At 30.3% G+C, this 22,482-nt stretch overlaps 5 protein-coding genes across 6 annotated transcripts in view; 2 read left to right on the top strand and 3 right to left on the bottom strand.

Annotated features, from left to right (window-relative positions):
- Positions 1 to 29: 29 nt before the first annotated feature.
- Positions 30 to 7,317, bottom strand: LOC109601355 (nose resistant to fluoxetine protein 6-like). Of its 2 annotated transcripts, XM_020017592.2 has the most exons (9): positions 7,096 to 7,317; positions 6,892 to 7,047; positions 4,682 to 4,863; positions 3,166 to 3,335; positions 1,648 to 1,847; positions 1,333 to 1,594; positions 896 to 1,276; positions 289 to 841; positions 30 to 232 (listed from the first exon to the last, which is right to left on the bottom strand). In XM_020017592.2, the coding sequence occupies exons 1-9, from the start codon at positions 7,208 to 7,210 to the stop codon at positions 125 to 127; spliced, it is 2,127 nt and encodes a 708-aa protein (XP_019873151.1). In that variant the 5' UTR covers positions 7,211 to 7,317; the 3' UTR covers positions 30 to 124. The 2 variants fall into 2 exon arrangements, with proteins under 2 accessions (XP_019873151.1, XP_019873150.1); XM_020017591.2 differs by having other exon boundaries at positions 6,892 to 7,317.
- Positions 3,830 to 22,482, bottom strand: part of LOC109596328 (cadherin-99C) — a 380,168-nt gene continuing 361,515 nt past the window's right edge. Inside the window, exon 23 of the transcript XR_007547600.1 lies at positions 3,830 to 3,840. The gene's annotated coding sequence lies outside the window, so the exon portion shown is untranslated. The remainder of the gene's footprint in view (positions 3,841 to 22,482) is intronic.
- On the top strand, positions 11,134 to 12,191 carry LOC109601360 (surfeit locus protein 6 homolog). The gene is made up of 2 exons (XM_020017597.2): positions 11,134 to 11,294; positions 11,349 to 12,191. Exons 1-2 carry the CDS (start codon positions 11,183 to 11,185, stop codon positions 12,104 to 12,106), a joined length of 870 nt encoding a protein of 289 aa, XP_019873156.1. The 5' UTR covers positions 11,134 to 11,182; the 3' UTR covers positions 12,107 to 12,191.
- LOC109601357 (60S ribosomal protein L19) lies at positions 13,141 to 14,358 on the bottom strand. Its single transcript, XM_020017593.2, has 4 exons — positions 14,206 to 14,358; positions 13,784 to 13,890; positions 13,568 to 13,731; positions 13,141 to 13,508 (listed from the first exon to the last, which is right to left on the bottom strand). Exons 1-4 carry the CDS (start codon positions 14,208 to 14,210, stop codon positions 13,185 to 13,187), a joined length of 600 nt encoding a protein of 199 aa, XP_019873152.1. The 5' UTR covers positions 14,211 to 14,358; the 3' UTR covers positions 13,141 to 13,184.
- Positions 15,672 to 18,575, top strand: LOC109601358 (asparagine--tRNA ligase, cytoplasmic). Its single transcript, XM_020017594.2, has 9 exons — positions 15,672 to 15,854; positions 15,940 to 16,284; positions 16,590 to 16,810; positions 16,865 to 17,055; positions 17,115 to 17,216; positions 17,269 to 17,397; positions 17,672 to 17,921; positions 17,977 to 18,188; positions 18,245 to 18,575. Exons 1-9 carry the CDS (start codon positions 15,833 to 15,835, stop codon positions 18,426 to 18,428), a joined length of 1,656 nt encoding a protein of 551 aa, XP_019873153.1. The 5' UTR covers positions 15,672 to 15,832; the 3' UTR covers positions 18,429 to 18,575.

Below are 22,482 nucleotides of genomic sequence, written 5' to 3'. Positions count from 1 at the left end.
AAATACTATGATTTATTAAAAAATATTCGTCATTTGTTATAGTTTTATTGTACAAACTTAATTCCTAAATATAAATATTTACAATTATAATACAGATTCAATAATGCAGTCCTTAAAATTTCACCTAATGCATAATAATCTTCAATAGATTCACAACTGGAGCTTCAAACACTAGAGATATGGCAAAGGCTGCAAGGAAGGATAACACCACATTTCCACAGTAAATCACAGTCTAAAACAAACAAAAGCATTAACATTTTTGCTAAAAACAAAAATATATTTACTTACGGCAAAGAAATTGTGGAGATGAATATTTCCATCCAGTATAAAACTGCTAAGACACATAAGAACTGGATGAACCAGATATGCGCAATATGTCAAACGGCTTAATGGTAAAAATAAGTTACAGCCAAATAAACAGTTCAAAGGTCCTCCATAGCCATAACAACAGGCCAAGGTAATCCAAGCCAAAGATAAACCCCAAGCTGTGTGGCCTAAAGCAGCCCAAAATGCTGATGCGGGAACGACTAATCCGTCTTTACCTAGTCCATAGACCAAACTTCCTAAACACAACAAAGACAAAGTCCATCCCAAAACAACTCCGTACGCAGGAATTTTTACTTTATCTCCTGCTCTGAAGATAAAGTAACCAGCAATCATGCCAACCAAGTATGGACCAATTCTCATCCACGGCTTATCATATAGTTGATCAAACAATGCGAAGGGTTCTTGCACTCTTGCTATGAAATTGAAATTCATGGCTATTACAAACGTGGTTATCCATGAGGCTAACATTAAAACTCCCACACTTATAGCAGCAAATTTCAAATGTCTTGGACCCCTAAAATATATAATTTGAGTAACATATTAGAATTATAATAAATTTAAAACGTACCTCACTGCGATAAGTAATAATATCGATGCTATAATAAAGAATTGTGTATCATTAGCTATATACCAAGACCACAGCATACAAAACTCATGTTGTGGATAAAAGTTGTTTATATACAATGCGTTTCTCCACCAAAAGTTGTTGCAACTTATGTGATCAATAATTGCAGGAGAATATACAGAATAATTGTGTAAGTATCTTAAGATAATTTCATTGACTCCCAATACAAACAAATATGGAGGTGTCAGTCTCAAAAATCTGTAAACTATCATTAAGGCAAATTTTGAGAAATTAGAGGTGAAAATTTGTACTGGTTTTTCATCCTTTGGCTTGTTTTGCTTCTTGGCTTCCGACCGGAAGTACATCAAGGTCACAAGTAAACCACTAAAAACATATTTATTGTATACGAGTTAAACGTAAAAAATAATTCACTTTGTTACCTGATAAAGAAGAACGTGTCAACAGAAAATGTAGCGTTGGAAATTGTTTGATACATAAACGTTCGTTCAGTGATTATTCTCATTGATTTGTTATCAGCAATGCTGAATATTTCCAAATAAGTATGTACTAAAATGATCCAGGCTATGGAGAAAAATCTCAAACCATGAATACATCTAATTGATCCTTCTGTACTATCAACTGATAAAATTCTACTTCCATTTTTAATGGCCGAGAAGCCCAGCAATAATCTTAAAGCCACACCTAAACATCAAAATAATATTAAATAAGGTACCGGCAGAAGAAAAATGTATTACCTTGTCTTGGTTTCTTTTCCTTTTCGTCATCTTTGCTAAGAACTGTTTCTTTGTTGCCATGTTTCACTGCTTCGTTGTTGTTATTATTGTTGTTTTCCAATTCCGCATCATCTTTGACTTTATTAGATTTTTTGTTATTGATTATGACTTCCACAATTGATGCCACTATTATTAGGAAGATCACGGCAATAGAAACGCCCCTGCAACCAAACAATTAATTTAGATACTGGTGATTTATTTGTACGTTTATTTTAAATTGCCAACGTCGAGTTTGTGTATAATATATTTAATTATTTAAATAATATATAATTTTGATTTAATAAAGAGCCTTCAATAATATTACTATAACTCCCAATAACACTAATTTTCATATCTTTACATGGTTTATGTTATAAACAAGCATGTCGAATTGTCAGCTCTGTTTACAGTTATGCAATAGAAAGTGGCGGTCAACGTTTATGTTTAAGCCAGTTTAACACTCTTTGCTTTGCAATCGAAAGTTATTATTATTATTATTATTATTACTGTGAGACATTTAAGTCAAGGACTTGTGTGAAAATATGATTTACGTGACAGATATTTCTTATCCACTTAAATACTCAACGATTTCTGTGGAACAGTACCTTATATTTACTACAACACGTATTTTAGCAATATATATTTGAAAATGTGGAATGATGTATAACGAAGTTTTCAACATTTGCAATCGAAGTCATCAACCTAATTTGCAAAATTCGGAATGTCTTCTGATTGCTCAAAATTTTGCAAAACATTTCTGTAATTAATGTCTGATTTCTCAATAATTATAAGTGATTCACAGTCTAAAAGTTTACTGTAATAAAACAGTAGATTGACCAAAGTCTACTTATATAACTAATTTCACTCTTTGTAAGTCCCAAAGTACCGAAGAACGACAATTGCATATTAGATGCGCGAATTATATTATAAATACGTAAGTAAATGTTCACATACAACGCAATAGTTAACTACATTAATTTATATTTAGGTTGCATTATGTGTAATAGACATGATGCATATATGCGAACTTCTATTAAGTGAATTTCCCAACGTACATTAATAGTGGTCAGTTTTTGAAAAGTTTTCTTTTTATAGTTTGCCTTTTAACGTTCTATAACATTAAATGTTAGAAGTTAAAAGATCACCATTAGTTTTATACAACTAACATTTAAAGATTTACACATATGTAAAGTTTTAATATTTTCAAATAAGGTGGGTTCAAAGAAATATTTAAAGACCAAAACTAAGTTATATATAATGAAATAAATTGATGAGGAAACATTTTACAGTGAAAGTAAATTAGCCGCATTTTATGACCAATAAATATTCTAAAAATCTTTATTGGAAAACCAATTGTAACACATTGGTTTATAAAATGCAAGATTGTAATGCGACATAAGTGATGGAAACAAGGTAGTAATTAATCCATAAACCGCAACATCCGGAGAAATAATCTCGTTTTGTGTTTTTTTTAATACAACACGTAAAATGATGACTTACCCTATGATATGTACTTTGACATCAGAAAACAAGGAATAATCTCCTGGCACTGCCCGTACTCCCACAATAGTTAACGAAGCCCCGTAATTCTTTTCTTGTGCCAACAATGTTCGAACATCACTCACATCACAAGATTTAGGAAGACACTGTCCAATGTTCAACTGCCTCGTCTGTAAAAAATTATAAGTTGTTGTTATAAGAATTGTTCAAAAGGCAACAATTTGATTATACGCATTGTTATTCACCAAAGCGTATCCTTGCGATTACTACTTCCTGCAGCAGTACTATTTATCAGTCCGCAGCCAAATATTATAACGTTTAGTAAATTATAATATACGATGTAATGTGTATTAATTAATAAACAATTACCTTGGTGAATAATTTGCTTTCATTTCACTCGTAATTTAAACACATACTCAATTATAATAATAAATAATAAATATGTGGATAGTGGCAAATTAATTAAGTTCTTAATTAATGATGCAAAAAATAATATTGTTGATTAAAGTGATTAACATAAAATTTTTATATTTAATAAGTATTTCCTTGTGTGATTAATTGATCGTTTACTGAGGAGCTTTAATTATTGCTAATTATACATTGAAATTAATAAAGAACATCACAAGAAGCATGAAGGTTAGTATAATTTTTAAGGATTGTTAATCTTAATTACAATAAAATATTAAGATTTTATGAACTCTCGAAAATTAACTGCGTATCGTTTATCGTATATTTCATAATGTGTATTTCCACAAACAGACATTTCACTTTGCGCCACTTCCAGCAGTTTTAGCATAAACTCTCATTTTTTGATTCATTAAATAAACATTGACCATTAACTGAAATTGTATACCATGATATATTTACTTATCGTTTTAAACGTCCAAGTGAGATTTCAAAATTACTTAATCGACGTTCTCATTTCGAATTCCATCTGCGACCGGCGAATTTCTCTTTCAAATATTTGTACAGAAAACAACAAAAAAAAAAAAAGAAAATTATTAGGCAACATTGTAAAACCCCAGATACATTAAAATTATGAAATTTAGTGGTGTTACATAATCTTCTCAAACAATGACAAGTTTATGAAAACTACGATTTGCATAGAGATAAACATTGACCTGTAATTGTCGAGGAATTAAACGAAATTATCCGGTTGGATGTTCTCATGACAATACAAATACCTGGTTAAACTTTACGGTGGGAAAGCTCCAATTGTTTAACGTGTTATAATATCCGATGATTAATTATGGATTAAATTGTTGTCAATTTAAAGGAAAAACTTTCACTAAGCCGTCAAACAAACGATATTGCTTTCCCGCCGCTAATTTTACAATATGCACCCAAAGGTTAAAAACATTTAACGGTCTTTAGCCATAAACAGGTAAAAGCAATGTCGGAACAATATACGGTCAATTAGTTTATCGCCGTTTTTTATAAGTGAGATAATTTGGTATTTTAATAAAATTGAAGAGAAAATCTCGATGATTAAATTGATTTGAAATTTTTAACTCACCACTGGTGTCAGTTTCCTATTGATGTTGATTCTCACTTTGGCGACGTAGAAGTACGTTTCGAAGGGAGGAACTTCCACATTTGTTTCTTTATTTGTTAGCTCCGTGCATAGTGAGTACGATCCGAGCCAATAGTCATTTCCGAAGAAAAACTGACTGCCATATCTGCCAGCAGCATCGTACACTATAAAGATAAAACAAAGGTCAGTTATTAGGGACAAAATGAGACCTATACATTTAAAATTGTTACATGATTTCATGTTAGTATGTCACGTAAAACATTTATTCAATATTTGTGGAGCAGGATATTCAAATTATTCTAAATGTTTAGTAATAATAGTGTTTTATTGTATGTGCACACTGTATATACAATTCCGTAAAGTTTACTTGATTAATCTATAAAAAATTTATGAATGGACAAATTGTACGATAGTAATCAAAACACAAACAAAACTGTCTAGAATCGTGATACAAGTAATCTTGCTTGGAAAATTGCTTTCGTATAGAAACATGATTTCACTTAGGCACACACTGATGATCTAACAGTATCAGGAAGAGTGAAATTAACATTGGTAATTTAATTAGTATTTCACCAATTACTGTAACAATGGAGATACAAGGTATTCCTTTTATCGATTCCATATTTCATTGTTGTCAGGAATTCTTTTTTATATAACAGATCTTAGATTATTTCTTATCGTTCTATTTATTTCTAATAGTTAATAGTTATTTCCTTTATAAAGTATATCGGATTGTTCAATATTTTAGTTTAATTAAATATTTGATTCCAACTTTCATAAATTACATCAAGAGATTTGCAAAATTTCCAATTACACATTGCCGCATTCGGGGAAACCACAATTAAATAGTTGCTTCAAAATTTCTTACACCAACATATATTTCAGTTTAGATTTTTCAATTACAGTGTTTATTTTAATTATGTACAACCATTGCAGAACAGGTAGCGTTTAAAGGCGGTTATTTTGAAGGTTAGCAAGATAAAGTTGTAAAGAGAATGCAACTGTAAAATAGGCATTGCGAAACTATTATTTAGCTCGACATTGATAAAAGTAAGTCATTACAGCACAAATAAACAGCAAAATAGAAAGGTCAATGGAACATTACCATAATATTTTGGTCCAACTGAATAAAACAGTAATTTAATTTATTCTGCAAAATTAGAACAATCGATAGAACATCCAAATTGAAGGTTTCATTTGTTGAAAGTGTCAATGTTCCGTTGTGTAAAACGAAGGTGTGATACCGGTTGCAAAATTAGCAAATTTACAGCCTCATGCAAATAACTTTCTATAGTAAATATTGGTAAATATTGTGGGTAAAATTAATGGGCTATTGTAGCCCACATTGCTGGACTCTTGGTAATTATATTTTATTTACTTTATTCTAAGCCTGTTTAATATCTTTTTATAATTTCTTACAATTTCTTGGAATAAAACAATTTGCGGTTGATAAAAAGATTATATCAACCAAAACATATTTCTTGCTCAATACAACAAATAATTTCCATTTATTTACAGTTTTCATTAGCAGATCGAATCAGAATCAGGTTATAGGTTAAAAAAATAGAAAATAATAATTAAAATAATGACCAGGTGCTAACTAAATTGTTTGTAAATTGCTTCCAAATATAGCAAAGCGGAAGAAGGCTAGCAACTAAAAAAATTGCTAAATGGAAACAATACTTTCTCGTCCGTTTTTTTATGACGTGATTAGTTATTTATGTTAGTCATATGTATCGCCATATTTTAAAAATTAAATAGTACATTTTTTATGAAGTTCGTGAATTAACAACTACTAAAACAATATTAAATTAGTTATAATTGCTTATTCAATTCCTACTTCCCCTTAACACCAACTCTACATTTCCAAAAGAACACAATCAAGATAATTCAAAATTTATAGTGGTGTTAGAAATCCCGCTGTACCGGAAATGAGTGACTGATTGGAATTATAATTGGACAGCATTTGTTTAAGGATCCAATAATTGATGTTATTTCTCGTTGCTCGCGCTGAATCCGATCGGATCGATCTTGGCGATAAGAATCAGAGCATAAAACACGAATAACTCAAAAAATTACATAACGCGCAGATCTGGTTTGCGAGTGCTGCTTATCCGGCTGGTGTTCGATATGTAATTAGTTTCGTAAGTGTGCTTTAAAATGTGTTCAGGAGAGAGAAAGTTTTTACTGACTTTTGGTCGCCCAGGAAGTCCCATTTTGGAGATCCGTAATGTAGGTCTTGAGATCGGCGCGACACATTTCGTTCTTAAGGACGTTCACGATCTTGTCCCATTTCAGGTGATCGTAGAGGTCCCGCATCCATTCCATTTCCGAAACGGGACTCTCGCCTGCAACAGATCCATGTACATCGGACGGCGCAACCGGGAATTGAATACCATTTGAGAGGTAGGACAAGTCGGACGAGTTGTAGTTCTGATTTTCCGCCAACGGTTCGCAACCCGCACCCAACACCAAAATCACCACCGCACTGGCACACAGGAGTCTCGCCATTTCGAACCACTGTTCACCAACTTTTTTTCGGGTAGTTTCTCAGGAGGTTTGCCTCATCTTCAGGTCGAACATGTCTCTATCACTGTGTATCGTTGGGTGGACTGTAATCGGTGTTTCTTAGACGGTGTGCAGACTTTCGATTTCGTTGAATTACTGATGCCGGTCGCGCGCACTGTGGGGTTCGTGGTACGTGATGGGATGTGGTTCTCCTTCCTTCGATTGCCTACATATAAACTACCATATTGCAACATTGATTTAGATGACCGGAATTATTTAGAAGCCTTTAATCATTCATGGGTTTGGCAACGCATTTCATTGTCTCTACTTTAATAGCCTCGTTACCATTGATTATCACTCTATAATCATTATCATCCGACTGTAATTATACTATCGATATATAAAATTTCTATTAATTATGTTGCAACTCAGGTTCAACCTAAATGTCTGGTCCAAAGAAATTGTGAATCAATTTCTAAAACATTCATCAGCAAAATATTTTTCTCTAAATTGACCCGTCATTCTTTAAGACTTCTTTATGGGCATATTTTTCCCTTTTATTTTGTTTAATGATTTAGAACATTTGTAGAAACTTTCGCTTTATTCGCCCTATTACTAGGTTTTAAGGTCACTAATAAAAATAGGACTTAAAATAATATACGAACTCGTTATGATAGGGAACATATTAGATATTCTCAAGGAAATTATCTTGAACTTGGTGTCTTCCCACTGTGAGGAATGCGTATGGACCCGCGACTTCCTGATGACCGGTTGGGTCGCAGCACCAGAGAAAGGTGAATTCGGTGTGGCCTCATATTCAATGGATTTTTTTTCATCATTTCATCATTATGCATGATGTAAGGATTATTATATTGACCGCAAACTGAAAGTGCTTCAGTTTCATTCATCAATATAATTTACGGCCGTCTTTGTATATGCGTGAGTCGCATAAAAAACCGGGACTGATACGCGAAAGTCAACACGGACTAACCGGTAACGTGTTACGTTTTTATGCAAAATCTTAAAAAAAATTCTTATGTAAGGAATATTTATTTTTTAAATTTTAATAACCCCATATTATTGCTAAACAAAATATGATGTGCCAAATTTTGAAGAAACATAAATAATATTAAATAAGCTTTAAAAATTGTAATGAAGTTTGTGTTGCTTTAGTTAAGTGATCTTAAATAAAAATTTTATAAAACGTTAATATAATTATATGTTTACCTAGTAATTTTTCAAAGAAACCACAAGGTGTTGCAACATGAGTAAATATGTAATAATAATATAAAATAATAATTTTACATCTCTAATAAATGTCGGTTGTATTTACATACTCCATTCATATTTGCTATATATATTATTTAATATATATCAGATTAAAACATTTCAATTAATTTAAAATTTAGTCCAAAATTTTGGCAATAATAAATAGACACGTGATTCATTTAAATGCCTACTAATAAGAAGAAATGAGGAAGTTATATAACGCATTTCAATATACATGTGATTTCATTTCGTATTTGTTTAATTAAACATTACAGTTTATTACAAATTGCAAAACACGTTTTGTGCCATTATAAAATTTTGCAACGATTCTGCTTTCTGTTCTGCATTTGAATAAAGCCGAAATGTTTTCTATTAGAATAAGAAACTGTCTTTACTGTTTAACTGAATTTAAATTTGGACTTTCTTCCTATCTTAATGATGGTAAATAAAATACGAAATCGTAATGCGTAAAATACAATAATAGACACATTTTTTTGCAAAATTACTCATCATTTTCGGTTTTACCATAAGCAAAACGTTGCCCAACCCAAGAATTTTGTTGGTAGTCACAGTAACAATAATCTTTCCGGAGAAATTTTTAACTGTCGAATACTAATAATCAAGTTGCGTAAAATCTGATTTACATACGTATTCTTAGAACATTTAAATATTATTTTAAGTACACATATTTCCCAAGCGTGAAAGTAGTACATTTTTCTTTTGTTGTCCATTCTGAAATCATAATATTTCAGATTCTTGTAGATATACTACACACATTTTGAAACGCAATTTCCAAGAAGTTTTGCGTAGTATTTGCTCAGAAAATTGGAAACTTTCCATTTTGATCAATGTAGTAATTCAACACAACTCTTCAAAACTAATTGGTTTTGAAATATTTTTAATATTGTTTACACGCATTTGATTTTAGAAACCCAAGTTTTAATTATTTTGTGTTTATTTAATATTAATGTAAGCATATTACTTAATCTTACAAGCGCAATAAACAAAATAATTATTTAAAGAAACATTAATTGTATTTAAAAATGCTTAGTGGGATTTTACCCAGTTATATAATTTCAAGTTATAATTGTAGAATTTTGGGACACGTAACAAAAATAGGTAGAACATTTGTAAAATGACAAAGAGAGGCTTGAATATCGAGTGAAAAAGAAAACAAAACATGAAAGAAGTGATCTAGAATAGCTAAGGTTGAAAAGGCTAAACAAGAAAAACAGAGAAAGTGATCAGATAATATTCAAAAGAGGAACAAAGATAAAAAGATGAACAAGTTCAAGAAAGCTGCGAAGAAAGGAAATTTTATTTCTAAGTTTTAGATAAATATGTCTGTAATCTATAGTTTGTAATTATTTAAATTTTAACAATCAATATTTTGTACATAAATGTGTTTCCTTTGGTGATCAGTTAAAAAAATTCTATTTTCAATATTTTAATACATTTATTTTCAATATTTTAATACATTTTTAAATTAGTTTGTTATGTCTAAAATAACAACATATAACAAAAATTTAATTTAATATAATGACAACATTATATTTTATATTTATAATTATTTAATATTAATGCAAGCTTATTACTTAATCTTACAACCGCAATAAACAAAATAATTATTTTAAGAAACGTTAATTGTATTTAAAAATGTTAACGGGATTTTACCAAGTTATATAATTTTGTGTTATAATTGTGGAATTTTGGGACACGTAACAAAAAATAAGTAGAACACTTATAAAAAATAAGTTGCATAATTGCCAAAAAATATAATGTAATCTCAATATAAATAACGCACATCCTTAAAAAATTAAAGATTCCTTTTGTCATAGATCAACAGTGTAACTTCTTGAATTTATTAGTTTTATACGCGTTGAGAAAAAGGAAACTTGCATCGAATATGCGTATATTATGTAACAATTTGTAATGAACATAATTTTTAGGCATTTCTTGTTTAAAGCACGGCAACATTCTCGAACCAGCCGGCTCTTTCGAAATTTAACGATATAAAAATGATAAACCGGTTAATGGAACGATTACGGAGAAATTAAATCATTTAATAATCCATATAATTATACGCAACCGATTAAAACATCGATGCTGCCTGTTAATTATTGATAAAGATTGGTAGAGATGTAAGACTTTGTAGTTCAAAAAATAGTATTATTTAGCTTTTTTCCATTTTATAAAACGGACGGGTTGCAGATGTTAGATGTTTCAAAAAAAGTTTGAATATTACGATTATCTATCACTGCGATTATTGAAGTGAATTCGGAAGTTGGCAGTTTGTATATAAAATAAAAACGAAAGGTATAGATGTAAAATGCTAACTCGTTAGCTCGCCGTGGTGAGAGAAAGTTGTTATGAGATGCAGAATTGAATATTGCCCGTTAAGTTTGATCCTCTGTTTCGTAATTTTTCAGGTTTCCAGTAAAAGCACGTATATTTCCGTTTTATAGCAATTATGATATATAGTGAAAAAGTGAATCAATAAATTTCAAAATATTCTGCACAACTACCATATTAATATTTATAATTATCTTAAATATATTAAATTTTGTATTAATTTGAATTTGCCTCAATAATGTAGACAACCACCCTTACACTACATAGAACTTGCTTGCCTATCTCTTCAGTTAGGTTATGTTTTTAAAAACTTTAAATATTGCACGTGCGGAGGTGACTCTGTAAACAGTAAAAATGCAACTAGTAAAGAATAAATTTGACACAAAAAAAGTTGAAAATATACTACTTCGTGAAAGTAAATTTATATCGAATTTGTTGTCCATTACTTCTTTTCCGGAACGAAAAGGTAAATATAATAAACATTTTTTTAGTTTTATGACTACTGATTTTATACTTTTAGATGAAAGTGACGATGAAAGCGAAAATGAAAATGAACCGAAGCAAGCCACATTTAAAGGTGACAAATCAAGAGCTGGGTCATTGGTGGAATTACAGCAAAGATTAGAAGCAATAACCAGCAAGAAAAAACTGACCTTCAAAGAGAAAATGACAAGGAAAGGCTTGAAAAATCGAATGAAAAAGAAAACAAAACAAGATGAAAGGAATGCTCAACTAAAATTACTAAGGGCACAAAAATCTATAAAAAAAGAAAATGATGTGAAAAATGAAGAGGTTCATAATCAGGAGAATGCAGAGAATTCAAAACCTGTGTTTAATAAGGAGGATAAAATAGTATTCTCTAAGTTCGACTTTTCAGATATTGGCACAAAGAAGGTCAAAAAACAAGAGAAAGATCCCAAGAAGTTGTTGGAAAAATTAGAAAAACAAAAAGAGAAAATTGAAAAATTGAAAGAGAGTGGTGATATAGAAAAAGCTGTGGAGATTAAAGAAAAAACAGCATGGAAAAATGCTTTGGCAAAAGCTGAAGGCATAAAAGTAAAAGATGATCCCACATTATTAAAGAAAACATTGAAAAAGCAGGAGCAAAAGCAGAGGTCAAGCAAAAAGAAATGGGAATCCAGAATAGCTAAAGTTGAAAAGGCTAAAGAAGAAAAACAGAAAAAGAGAACAGAGAATATTCAAAAGAGGAAGAAAGATAAAAAGATGAACAAGTTAAAGAAAGCTGCAAAGAAAGGAAAGATTATTCCTGGGTTTTAAATAAATATTTCTGTTTTATATTTAATAATTTACTACAAATAATTTGTAATAGTATTAAGTTTTAACAATAAATATTTTGTACATACGGGTTTTCTTTGATGTTCAATTAATAAATTCTACTAAATTTTGAACATTTTTAATATACTTTTAGAATTAATTTGTTGTGTTTAAAATAACAACAAATAACAAAAATTTAATTTAGTTTAATGAAAAAATGTATATGTTTGAACTTATAATTTATAACTCAAACTTATTTTGCCTATTATATTTGAAAGTCAAATTTTTAACTTAAATTTTAAACAAAAAAATTGCAATAAACCATAGATTGATTAGTGTTCATAATATTTACATGAATTTTGTCTTTAGAATTACTAGCAGTTTTTGTCTTATTATTGGTAGAAGTGAAAATAAAATAAAAATAATTCAGCGTTACAAAGACTGAAACAAGAATAGGAGAGTAAAAATTTGGAGATTAGCAATAAAAAAAAGTTCGAAAAATTTGAAAGAACACCTGTAACTAGATAATTCAAATGTGAAAAAACAATCTAATCTCATTGTTAACATAAAGATAAACTGGGGGAAACTGAACTTGCTTAAATCAGTTCAAGGACTGTGGGAAGATGGTTAGTTGATACACCTATAAGAAAATCCCTGGTTTCTACTAAAAATATGAAATTGCAATTTTGACTACCTAAATGAATTTAAATTTATTAAAAAATGATGGTTTTGTTTATCCTGCAAAAACGGAAAGAAAAAGATCCCTATTATATTTATGTCCAGCTCAATTCAGAAAAATAAGAATACAGTAGCAATAGTAAATTATATCAGTTCACATTAAATAAAAGTTTTGACTAAAGTATTTCAAAATATTAAAAATTTGCTCATGGTAATTTTATCTGATCAAAAATGTTTATATATTATTTGTAATTATTCCAAGAATTTTAAATTCTGAATAAATAAAAGCCTAAATTATGGGATATCAGAAGCTTTACTTCAATCCAGTTAAATATTTTGACGAGAATAAATAAGACAAATTGTTAATTTTTTTCCTATTTATTATATAAAGGTCCACTTAAAATTATTTCCTGGTGGCGGCGGCCTCGTCTTCACGTTGGTAATTCTGAAGAACCTCTTGCTTCTTGGTGGCAATACGTTCTTCACGACGTTCACGAGCTTGTTTGACCTTAAGCCTCCTGGCGTTGGCTTGGTCGCTCAACATCTTGGCACGGGCCTTCTCCGCCTTCTTCTTGTGGATGTATTCCATCAGGACTCTCTTGTTTTTGAAGACATTACCCTTGGTCTTCATGTACAGGGAGTGGTACAGATGTCTGTCAATCTTCTTTGCTTCACGGTACTTCTTCAGCAGCCTTCTGAGTACACGCATACGTTGCACCCACAATTCCTACAAAGGAAACAAAATTTCTTAATACAATTATTCAAATACAAGTAGATGATGTTTACCTTTTGTGGTGTACGGGCGTTTGCTGTACCCTTCCTTTTACCAAAACCGCTGTGTCTTCCCTTCCTGCGGGCTTCTGTGTTCTTGCGCACGCGAGCACGGGAGTGGACTGCTACAGGTTTCTTGATGATCAAACCATCCTTGATCAATTTGCGGATGTTTTGTCCTAGAAAATGATAATTAATAAAATTTTAAAATTAATTTAGTCAGGTACTTACTTGAGTTGGTGTTGGCAATTTCGTTGATTTCATTGGGATCCAACCAAACCTTCTTTTTGCCACATCGCATAACAGAGGCTGCGAGCCTCTTTTGAAGTTTTAACGAACTGAAATCATGAAAATAATTAGGTTAGGAAAACAACCGAATCAACACACAAGCCAAGACAATCCTAATTGGAGAGTTGCACTACACATATTTCACCAATTTTGAGAAAAAAAAACATATTTTTCCATCAACAATGAACACCGAAGTAAATAAAGATAGAACACCATGTGGTGCAACATCTATATTAAAATTTTCGGAAAAATACACAACCCCATCCCGATTTTATAATAGAAAATTCTAAGGAATAGATCTTATTGCAAAATGTAACAATAATCCAATTAGTTTGCGAAGTATTAACGTATATTTTGAAGCGTACCTCATTTTTCACACGCACTTCACAACGTGTTTCACGAAAAGGAAGAGAATTCAGTGTTGGTCCAGGTCCGGCAAACTGATGCGCTTAAATGTTACTAAACAAGGCGCGCCGTTCAAATACCGGCATTATAAGAGCCAAAAATATAGTTATTTGTATATGAATATAATTAATTATAAGTTTCTTTAAATTATACATATCGTCTTTACATTTTTTAAGTATTACTATATGAACTTTAAGGTAAGTATTGTTATTACTAGTTACCACTATTCTAAAGCGCGAAATTTAAATTAAATTAGAACAACGAACTTTTTTATTATGAACTGAAGTTGAAAAATATAATTATAAATGAAAATACCTGGTTAAATCTTTAAGTTAATTTGTATATTTAAATTTAAGAATATTTGAGTACATTCAAAGACAGATACAATGGGCAATTGTTGTCTGGATGTTTTAATGCTTTCCAATTTGAACATTTTTGAAAGAGCATAAAATAAACCTTGAAAACTTCCAATCATCTATTGCACTAACTAGATAAAAAAAGGTTTGAACAGCAAAATTTTATTAATTATTAATTCAACAATACAAAGTCAACATCTATCATCTATGTTGTGTAACGTTTTTACCTAGGAATGTCGTGACAAATACTGAATAATTTGATTTTAAATTATTATGAAAAAAAACCTGAACAACATAAAATAATTATTTATCTTTAATAATTCATTAGTAAGATAGTTAATGAAGCGTATGTGTCAACAATGTATAAAATCGACTTTTTGAGATTTTAGATCTATCACTGCTAAATTTGAGACTTTGTTAAAAGAATTTTTATTATTTTTCGTGTATGTTTCTCAATTTTAAATTTTTGAGTTCTAGATAATGATAATATTTAGTTAATCATAATTTTTTTACTAATTTTTATTCTACTATTCTTGTGATTTATAATTAATATTATAAAATTATATTTATGCATTAAGAGACTATGGAATAATATTTATAGTGAAACATAAAAATCAAATTAAACGTATTATTATAATATATTAAATTTGTATTATTATAAAAAGGCATAATAAGAAATATAATAACAAGAACACATTAATTAATGAGCTATGTTGTTAAATTATACTTATTTACCAAAAGAATTAATATTGTTTTCTAAAATTTATTCAAATATAAATTAATGAAACTTCAGCACTGGAAACCTGTCTCCCATATTGTCTCTTGGTCACAATTATGACATGCTTTATATAGTATTATAATAATTATAATATAATTATCAAATATTTATTTTCTTGTGTTTGTTATAAAATTACAAAATTATGAAAGTCTAACCTTTAAACACAGACAAGTCTGAATTTGGTTCATCAATCGCCTTACTTTTCATTAAATTTCCTTTTACTTATTCCCCATTAATCCATCTCAATCAAACTAGAGTTGATCTTCACTTTTGTTATTGCATCAGCAAACGTGGCAACAACGCCGTGTTGGCCTGTCTCTGTCAGAAAATCCCAATTGCCGCATGGTAAAGCACCTATTGGTGCAATTTATTTATTTATCGCTGCAACTCGAGATTCATTTTTGAGATTGCATCAGTCGTGAAACAACCCTTTTACAGGCAACATTAATCAAGATGAGCGGTGATAACAAAGCCCGTAAGTAACTTAACCTGTATTTTGATGTTTTCGTGTCTGTTAATTATCTCTACTGCAATATGTTATAACAAAATACATTTTACAGCAATTTATACTTCTGACAAGCATGGAAATGATGAAACCGGCGATGGTTCTGAAGGAAAACCATTCAAAACAATCCTGCAGGCCATGCGAAAGGCTGGACAAGAGCCCTTCCCTGTGATCTATGTGGATGGAAAAGAAGAGGGTGTAAAATATGATGTGGCTGCTAAGTCACAGCTGAAGAAAATTCAAAAGATTTGGGTAAGGGAGAACTACAAACAAGCAGACAAAACGAAGAAGGATGAGGAGGATGCTGAAAAAAGGGAGAAAAATCTTGAAGAAGCTAAGAAAATTGTTATCAGTGAAGATGCTTCATTGCCAAAAGCACAAAGAATTAAAATTGTTGATGGTATGTACTGAATCTTTTCTTTATTGTTTGTTGCTGATGTTTATCAATTAAATTTATAACCGATATGTTTATGGAAAGTTTAAAATTTTACAGTTTTGTACTGTATTCTTATGCATTTTTTTATATTTTATATAATTTTGATTGTTGCATCATCCATTATTAATATTTGTTTTTACATCATCAGTTATTTTTATATTTTTTTCTTAGTAAAGATATGTAGATAATAATCATTAAAGTGAATTTATATATTTATTTATTTCCATGCAACAGTGATAACCAATTATTATACTTAAATTGTAATTCAGGTGAAAAACACAGAGGAGGGAGAGTAAAAATCTATGGCTGGGCTCATAGAATCAGGCGTCAAGGCAAGAACTTGATGTTCATCACTTTGAGAGATGGAACTGGATTCTTGCAGGCTGTACTTAATGATATCCTCTGCCACACCTACAATGCTTTAGTTCTGTCCACTGAGTCTTCAGTTGTACTCTACGGAATTTTGAAGGAAGTACCAGAGGGAAAAACGGTAAATAAATTTATGAGTTTGAAGGGAATAAAGAAATATCATAATTTTGTTTAGGCACCTGGAGGTCATGAGTTGCATGTGGATTACTGGGAATTGATTGGTTTGGCACCACCAGGAGGTGCTGATTCGATCCTCAATGAACAAGCTTTACCTGATGTACAAGCTGAAAATAGACACATTATGATCCGCGGAGAAAACACCTCCAAAGTACTATTGATGAGGTCCATTCTTCTCAAAGCTTTCAGGTATATTTTTTATTGAATATGATTAAATATACCTAATTGTAATGATCAATTTTGTGTAGGGACCATTATCTGGACAGAGGTTATTGTGAAGTAACTCCACCATCCATTGTGCAAACCCAAGTGGAAGGCGGTTCCACACTCTTTAAACTTGACTATTTTGGGTATTATTTAATAGTTTAATTTTTTACCACAATTTTAATTGAATATTTTCAGGGAGGAAGCTTATTTGACACAAAGTTCCCAATTGTACTTGGAAACTTGTTTGCCATCAATGGGTGATGTGTTTTGCATTGCTGAAAGTTTCAGAGCTGAACAGAGCAGAACCAGAAGACACTTGGCAGAGTAAGTTACAATTTTTAACATGATTAATTTTTTCATATTTTGTGTAAATCCCTTATGGGTATTGTTGGAACTATTAACGTCTCGTTTTACTAACAAGCATACTGAAGTTTTTCACATATTGTCTGTGTAAACCCCCTAAGTTTAATATTAAAACTATTAAAGTCTATTTTGACTATAAATAAATATTACTCACATTCCCATTTAATGGTTAGATATATTTATACATTTCTGGATTTTCCCTGAACATAAGGTTGCATCATCACAATTTTTTCAGATATACTCATGTGGAAGCAGAATGCCCCTTCATTTCGTTCGACGATCTGCTTAACAGACTAGAAGATTTGATTTGCGATGTTGTGGATCGCGTTTTGAAGTCTCCCTATGGACATATAGTGAAGGAATTGAACCCCAACTTCCAAGTGCCCACGCGTCCATTCATGAGAATGAACTATGCTGATGCAATTACATATTTGAAGGAAAACAACATTACCAAAGAAGATGGTAGTTTCTATGAATTTGGAGAGGTAAATTTTACATTATGTTTCATTCTCTTTATTTCAACATTCATGTTTGTTTTAGGATATTCCTGAAATGCCTGAAAGAAAAATGACGGACCAAATTAACAAACCGATAATGTTGTGCCGCTTCCCCGCCAACATTAAATCTTTCTACATGAGCAAATGCCCTGAAGACAACAGATTAACTGAGAGTGTAGATGTTCTTCTTCCAAACGTCGGTGAAATCGTCGGAGGATCCATGAGGATGTGGGATCTGGAAGAACTTCTTGAAGGGTAAATTGTAAATACAACAATACACAAACAAAATGTTTACAAAATATTTTTTTTAGATACAAACGTGAAGGAATTGACCCAGCTCCTTATTTCTGGTACACTGACCAAAGAAAATATGGAACTTGCCCACATGGTGGATATGGTCTTGGATTAGAAAGATTTGTCTGTTGGTTACTCAACAGATACCACATCAGAGAAGTATGCCTGTATCCAAGATACTTGCACCATTGTAAACCTTAATTTATTTAATTGTTATTGAACGCATTTATATTGTGCTTTAACCCTATTGTACTGAATTTTATTTAAATGAAGTTAAAGGGCATTAGAATTGCTCGTGTAAACACACAGTTTTTCATAACTAAATTAATAAAAGATTGAATTAGAATATATGTTGCATTTTAATTAGTCGTTACGTACCCATTTTTACCTAGCAAATATAGTGGTTTAGTGTTGAAGTAAAAAGCTTTAGTGGTTGCATGAATTTATTCTAAAAATAACAATTTAATTCTTCTCCTTAATAACTCGCTTAGGATTTTGATTATAAAACGTTTTGACACTAGCAATCAGATCTTGCCAATCCTCGTCATCGCTGAACTGTTCTAAGTCAGATAGCAAATCTTTTAGACTGGGGCTTTTCTCAGGACTGATTTGCTCCAAGGGCAGCTCTTCAATTATTTTTTCTACAGTCTCGTCATTAGCAATCGTGGGAGGGGGTTTAGTATCTTCTTCCTTTGGTTTCTTCCCAGTGATCGATTTTATATATTTATGTACAGTGTAAATAAAAAGAACACCAGTTATGCATAGGATAATCTTCTTGTAGTGAGCTTTAATATTTGTAGCGAAGTCATCCATTCTCAATTACGGAGGTAAAATAAATTGAATGTATAATGTATAGCAAACGTGACAATTGACACTTTAAATTGATTGATATTTAAAACTATAATTTTTAATATATAAGAGAAACATTAAAATGATGGATTCTGTTTTTCGTATAATTTGTACACACTAGAAGTAAGTTGCTTTATCTCATCGTCACTGGATTCTGCTATTTCTATTAACAATTCCCTAAGACTGATAGATTTATTTTCATTTTCAACAATGCTTTCATTTGATGTATCTTCAGGTTTCTTGATTTTCTTGTCATTGCATTTTTTGAAGAACTTTTTAAAGACATAGATTAAAAGGGCGCCTGTTAGCAATGCTATTATTTTCTTATAATGTGTTTTTGAAGTTCTAATTAATTCATTCATTTTATGATGTTAAAGGTAAATATTTTCTACGTTTTAATAAATAGAACTGTATATTTGAATGAAATATGTAAAAGTATATGACATTTCTATTGTTTAAGGTTTTCTGTTGTACTAATTAATAATTTATAACAAACCAATATATTTAACAATTGAATTACCTTTGATTATACCAATCCGTTCAAATTAAATATAAACACATTGATGAAATATGGGTTGCCTAGTCAATTGTATATTCAAGGAGGTAAATGGTCACATTTAATTTAGAAATATACTTGATGATATATATATTGCTTCTTTTGAACAAATTAGTCTATGATAGAAGTCTAATGTGAATAGTGAAAGTAAAATAAATATATATTAAGATTTTTTAGAGGAAATTACTTTTTTTCAGGCAGTTTACATAAAACATTCTCAAAATATGATAAATTAATTACTGCTATTTTATTATTATCTGTAATTGATATATATCAAAATTGGATATTTTCAAAATTTATAAAAATATACATATTTGTAATACAGCGTGGCCCCATAAAATTTGTATTTTTGATCTGATTTTGACAAACTTTTTTCAATTGTAAACCACGAAAATATGAAAAATTGCCCCAAAACCAAAAAAAAACAAATATATGTATGAAAATTGATGAATTTATGAAATTTGATATATACCCGTTTCAGGAGGTTCTTAATTCAGTGATGAGATTAAATTTGGGATAAAATTTTGTACATATTTTCATGATTTATAATTGAAAAAAGAGTTTATTAAAATCGAACAAAAAATATAAATTTTGGGAGGCCACACTGTATAAAATAAATTTGTGTATGAAAGAATATAAATATATAAAGCAAAAATGATTTACTAATTAAAGAAAATTACTATAAAAAGATATAATCTTCCATGTCTCCAAAATTAATATTAATATTATAGTTCTCGTAATCAATTTAAAACCAAATCTAAATCAAATCAGCAGTGGTGCATTTTTCCTAAATAAGTCACGCACCTCTCACACCTCGATCGTTACATCACTGTTATTTGATTCTACTTTAGTCTTGTTACCAGTTGACATCATATCATTTTTTCCACATTAAAGGGTTACCCGACAACAAAAAAAATCACCAGTCTCACAACGACATTTTTCAATGACGGTACTGAACTGAACGGTCAGCGTTTTTTTTGTCTGAACTAGTTTTTAAATTATATGGAAACAATTGAATTTAGGTAAAAAGGGTCCGATACCTGCTAGATCAAAGGGAGTCTGCGGACAAACATGCAATTTTCATTTTATTGGGACACGGCTTATTATTCTCATTATTTTGTTAAGACCGCGATTTTTTTTTTATTCAATCTTTTTAAAATTTAATTATAAATAAACGTTTTCACATTGTTAAAAGTAACTATTAATGATAAATAATTTTTGTATATGTAGAAATTTATAATTGAAGACCCCGATTTTATCCCTCCATTGCCATTGTTTAGTAACAACTCAATATATTGAACAATAACGTTTTGTCACTGTGAGAATTGATTCTTACCTGTATTTTCAATATAACTGTGACATTCACTTTTATGGTTAATTAACCATTAAATTATTCGTATTGTATAGAATACACTTCAAATAATGTTTCCTGATTATTTAGGAAATGGTTCAAGGATAATTTTAATTTCCTATTTCCCGAATATTTGCCATACTGCAAGAATATAATATTAAACTTATAGCAAATTTTAATAATTTATAGGACTATGTTTTAAAAATAAGACAGAATTACCTAAAATTTTTGCTACTACCTACATTCTAGTAAGAAAAAATATCTTGCAACGTCACGCAATAGAAATCGGAAGGCATTAATTATAAAATATCGGAACGGAAATTCGCCTTTTTTTGCTACCCCTAATTTTGTGCTGGATTTTATTTAACAAGGCATAATGTGAAAGCGCGAACTCGATTACTATCAATTCTTTTTAGGGCGTCAGATGGTAGTAACTGTCTGTACATCAGCGTTTCAGAACCACTTAAGGAAACTGGATCGATTTGCTCGAGATCGGGATTATCCACTTACATCTCACGATGTTCTGATTGAAAATAGTGCAGTAAATATTATTTAATGGAAATTCTAGACTAATTCATGGAGAGCAATTAAAAAAATGTTCGTGTTAAAAGAATTTACATATTAAATTACAAAAAAGTGAAGAATACGGTTAAATATTGCCCGAGGAAGCGTAATATAATTTTTGAATTCTTGGCAATTCTTATTTGAAATAATTCAGGTGGGTCGAAATTGGTCTGAAAAACGCACAAAAAAAAATTCGTATCATTTCGGGTAGAAAATAATTCGTTACATGCACGTTACGAGAGAAGTGCCTTTTGTTAAAAATTTAATTTTGCTCTAGGTACGAAGTTATTTAAAAATTCGCCTCCCGAATTCGATATAATATGATGACTGAGCACTTGAGGCTAAGCATCGCGTGTGTGGAGAGACTTGGATCTTTTCAGTGCACAAGTGAACCTTTCGAGTATAGTTTTCGATATAATTTTCAATTTTTAGAATTATTGACCACCTCCATTCAATGTTTATAAACTTAGGTGAGGGTGATTCGATTCAATTTTAAGAATTAATCTCCGATGTTGCTGTTAGACAACTGTTCAGTGGATGCAGATTTTAGATTCCTCTGCTTCAACAACGTAATTATAAGTTATTTAAATGAATATTTATAAAACGTTAATTTATAATTTACTATGTATTTACCAATATTAATAAAAACAATTTACTAAGTAATACTATGATATGCCAATTAGAAAATGTAATAGTAAAAAAAGTTCACGAGGACGATAATTTGAAATTCTGTAATAAAATTAATAAGGAAATAATAAATATTGATATTTTCAGGAAAACTAGAATTATATCATACAATTCTTTTACTCATTGTCCTAGATCTGTACCTAGACATTTTTAAGTATTTTAATTAAATTTATCAAAAAAGTATTTTATAAAACCATATTTATAACATGTGATGACTTTGCTTCTAACGACTAAAGAAGTAAAACTAT

This window comes from Aethina tumida, chromosome 3, assembly GCF_024364675.1.
Source record: "Aethina tumida isolate Nest 87 chromosome 3, icAetTumi1.1, whole genome shotgun sequence".
In the NCBI taxonomy this organism is placed as follows: Eukaryota; Metazoa; Arthropoda; class Insecta; order Coleoptera; family Nitidulidae; genus Aethina; species Aethina tumida.
The sequence above is the reverse complement of the archived record's forward strand: the minus strand, read 5'-3'. Positions and strand labels throughout refer to the sequence as shown.

Bases quoted from the DNA above. Each gene is read 5' to 3' on its own strand.
- LOC109601355 (XM_020017591.2), bottom strand. From the start codon at position 7,210: ATGGCGAGACTCCTGTGTGCCAGTGCGGTGGTGATTTTGGTGTTGGGT. The intron at 1,277-1,332 runs GTAACAAAGTGA...ATATGTTTTTAG, and splicing joins GACACGTTCTTCTTTATCAG to TGGTTTACTTGTGACCTTGA. The intron at 233-288 runs GTAAGTAAATAT...TGTTTGTTTTAG, and splicing joins ATCTCCACAATTTCTTTGCC to ACTGTGATTTACTGTGGAAA.
- LOC109601360 (XM_020017597.2), top strand. From the start codon at position 11,183: ATGCAACTAGTAAAGAATAAATTTGACACAAAAAAAGTTGAAAATATA. The intron at 11,295-11,348 runs GTAAATATAATA...TTATACTTTTAG, and splicing joins TTCTTTTCCGGAACGAAAAG to ATGAAAGTGACGATGAAAGC.
- LOC109601357 (XM_020017593.2), bottom strand. The intron at 13,732-13,783 runs GTAAGTACCTGA...ATCATTTTCTAG, and splicing joins AATTGCCAACACCAACTCAA to GACAAAACATCCGCAAATTG. The intron at 13,509-13,567 runs GTAAACATCATC...TTTCCTTTGTAG, and splicing joins ACGCCCGTACACCACAAAAG to GAATTGTGGGTGCAACGTAT.
- LOC109601358 (XM_020017594.2), top strand. From the start codon at position 15,833: ATGAGCGGTGATAACAAAGCCC. The intron at 17,056-17,114 runs GTATATTTTTTA...AATTTTGTGTAG, and splicing joins ATTCTTCTCAAAGCTTTCAG to GGACCATTATCTGGACAGAG. The intron at 18,189-18,244 runs GTAAATTGTAAA...TATTTTTTTTAG, and splicing joins CTGGAAGAACTTCTTGAAGG to ATACAAACGTGAAGGAATTG.